The sequence below is a fragment of the Impatiens glandulifera genome, chromosome 1, assembly GCF_907164915.1.
Source record: "Impatiens glandulifera chromosome 1, dImpGla2.1, whole genome shotgun sequence".
In the NCBI taxonomy this organism is placed as follows: domain Eukaryota; kingdom Viridiplantae; phylum Streptophyta; class Magnoliopsida; order Ericales; family Balsaminaceae; genus Impatiens; species Impatiens glandulifera.
In genome coordinates, this window is record NC_061862.1 from 160,993,833 (window position 1) to 160,995,004 (window position 1,172).

At 29.4% G+C, this 1,172-nt stretch overlaps 1 protein-coding gene across 1 annotated transcript; it reads left to right on the top strand.

The window, feature by feature from the left end:
* Positions 1–301: 301 nt before the first annotated feature.
* On the top strand, positions 302–943 carry LOC124913848 (E3 ubiquitin-protein ligase RSL1-like). The gene has a single exon (XM_047454284.1). It carries the CDS (start codon positions 302–304, stop codon positions 941–943), a length of 642 nt encoding a protein of 213 aa, XP_047310240.1.
* Positions 944–1,172: the final 229 nt, after the last annotated feature.

Genomic DNA, 1,172 nt, shown 5'->3' on the forward strand with positions numbered 1-1,172 from the left:
TATATTATTTATTTAGTTGATGCATATTTCAAGAATATATATACATATCATCTAACAATCTTTTTCTATATTATATGTTGTGAAATTTATTTAGAAATTTGGTAAGCATTTCTTCTTCTTATTCTTTTTTTTTTCTCAATACAACAAGAAATTTTTATCATTTATATTAAGCATTGTAATTGATCAATTGTTGTTGTTTCACATGTCTCTGTTTCATATTTTTTTTTTTTTTTTTTTTTTGAAATTCTTATCTTGTGTATTTATGTCATAGATTTCCAGAAGAAATTTTAAACTCTTTACCATGGCCAACTTTATGCAAAGGATGGTACAACTAGCAGGTTTCTCTACACCTAACTCCATCCAATTGTCTCCCCCACAAAAGTTGCATGAGTTTGCGAGTTTCACGTGTGAAATATGTGTCGAGCCCACAATTTTGCCAGAACGAAAATTCAAGAATGGAGGCTTTTGTATTCATCCTTTCTGCAATGATTGCATTATCAAGTACGTTAAAATGAAAATTGAAATTGACAAGGCCACGGAGATCAAATGTCCCGGCCTATGTTGTAATTTCAATCTTGACATACTCTCTTGTCGTTCGATCCTCCCTATTAAGTTGTTTGAAAGATGGTGTGATATCCTTTTCGACAAATTCATTTTGGGGTTCGATCTCATATATTACCCTAATCGAATGTGTTCAGCGTTGATGGTGAACGAATGCGGTGGGTATGTAAAGCAGTCTATTTGTCTTTACTGTAAAGAACCGTTATGTTTCAAGTGCAAAACTTCGTGGCAGACTGTCTTTGATTGTAAAGAGATTGAAACAATTAAGGATAACAATGACATTGCTTTTGATATTCTTGTTAAGAAGAATAAGTGGACGAAGTGCCCTAAATGCATGTTCTATGTCTCATTGAGAAGTGGTTGCACAAAAATCTTATTGTAAAAAATAATAGTTATTGTTATTTTTTTTTTTTTGAGAACAGTTATTGTTTATTTAAGCTAGATTCAAATTGTGAATCAAGTACTTGATTTGCTATGTTTAACATTATTTCATTCTTAAAATTGTTTTTATTCATATTTGATGTTCAATTATACAGAATTTGGTGGTTGTAGCTTTCTTATTCTTTTATTATTATTATTATTATTATTATTATTTTTATTATTATTATTAT

Coding starts and splice junctions, on each gene's coding strand:
- LOC124913848 (XM_047454284.1), top strand. CDS start 302: ATGGCCAACTTTATGCAAAGGATGGTACAACTAGCAGGTTTCTCTACA.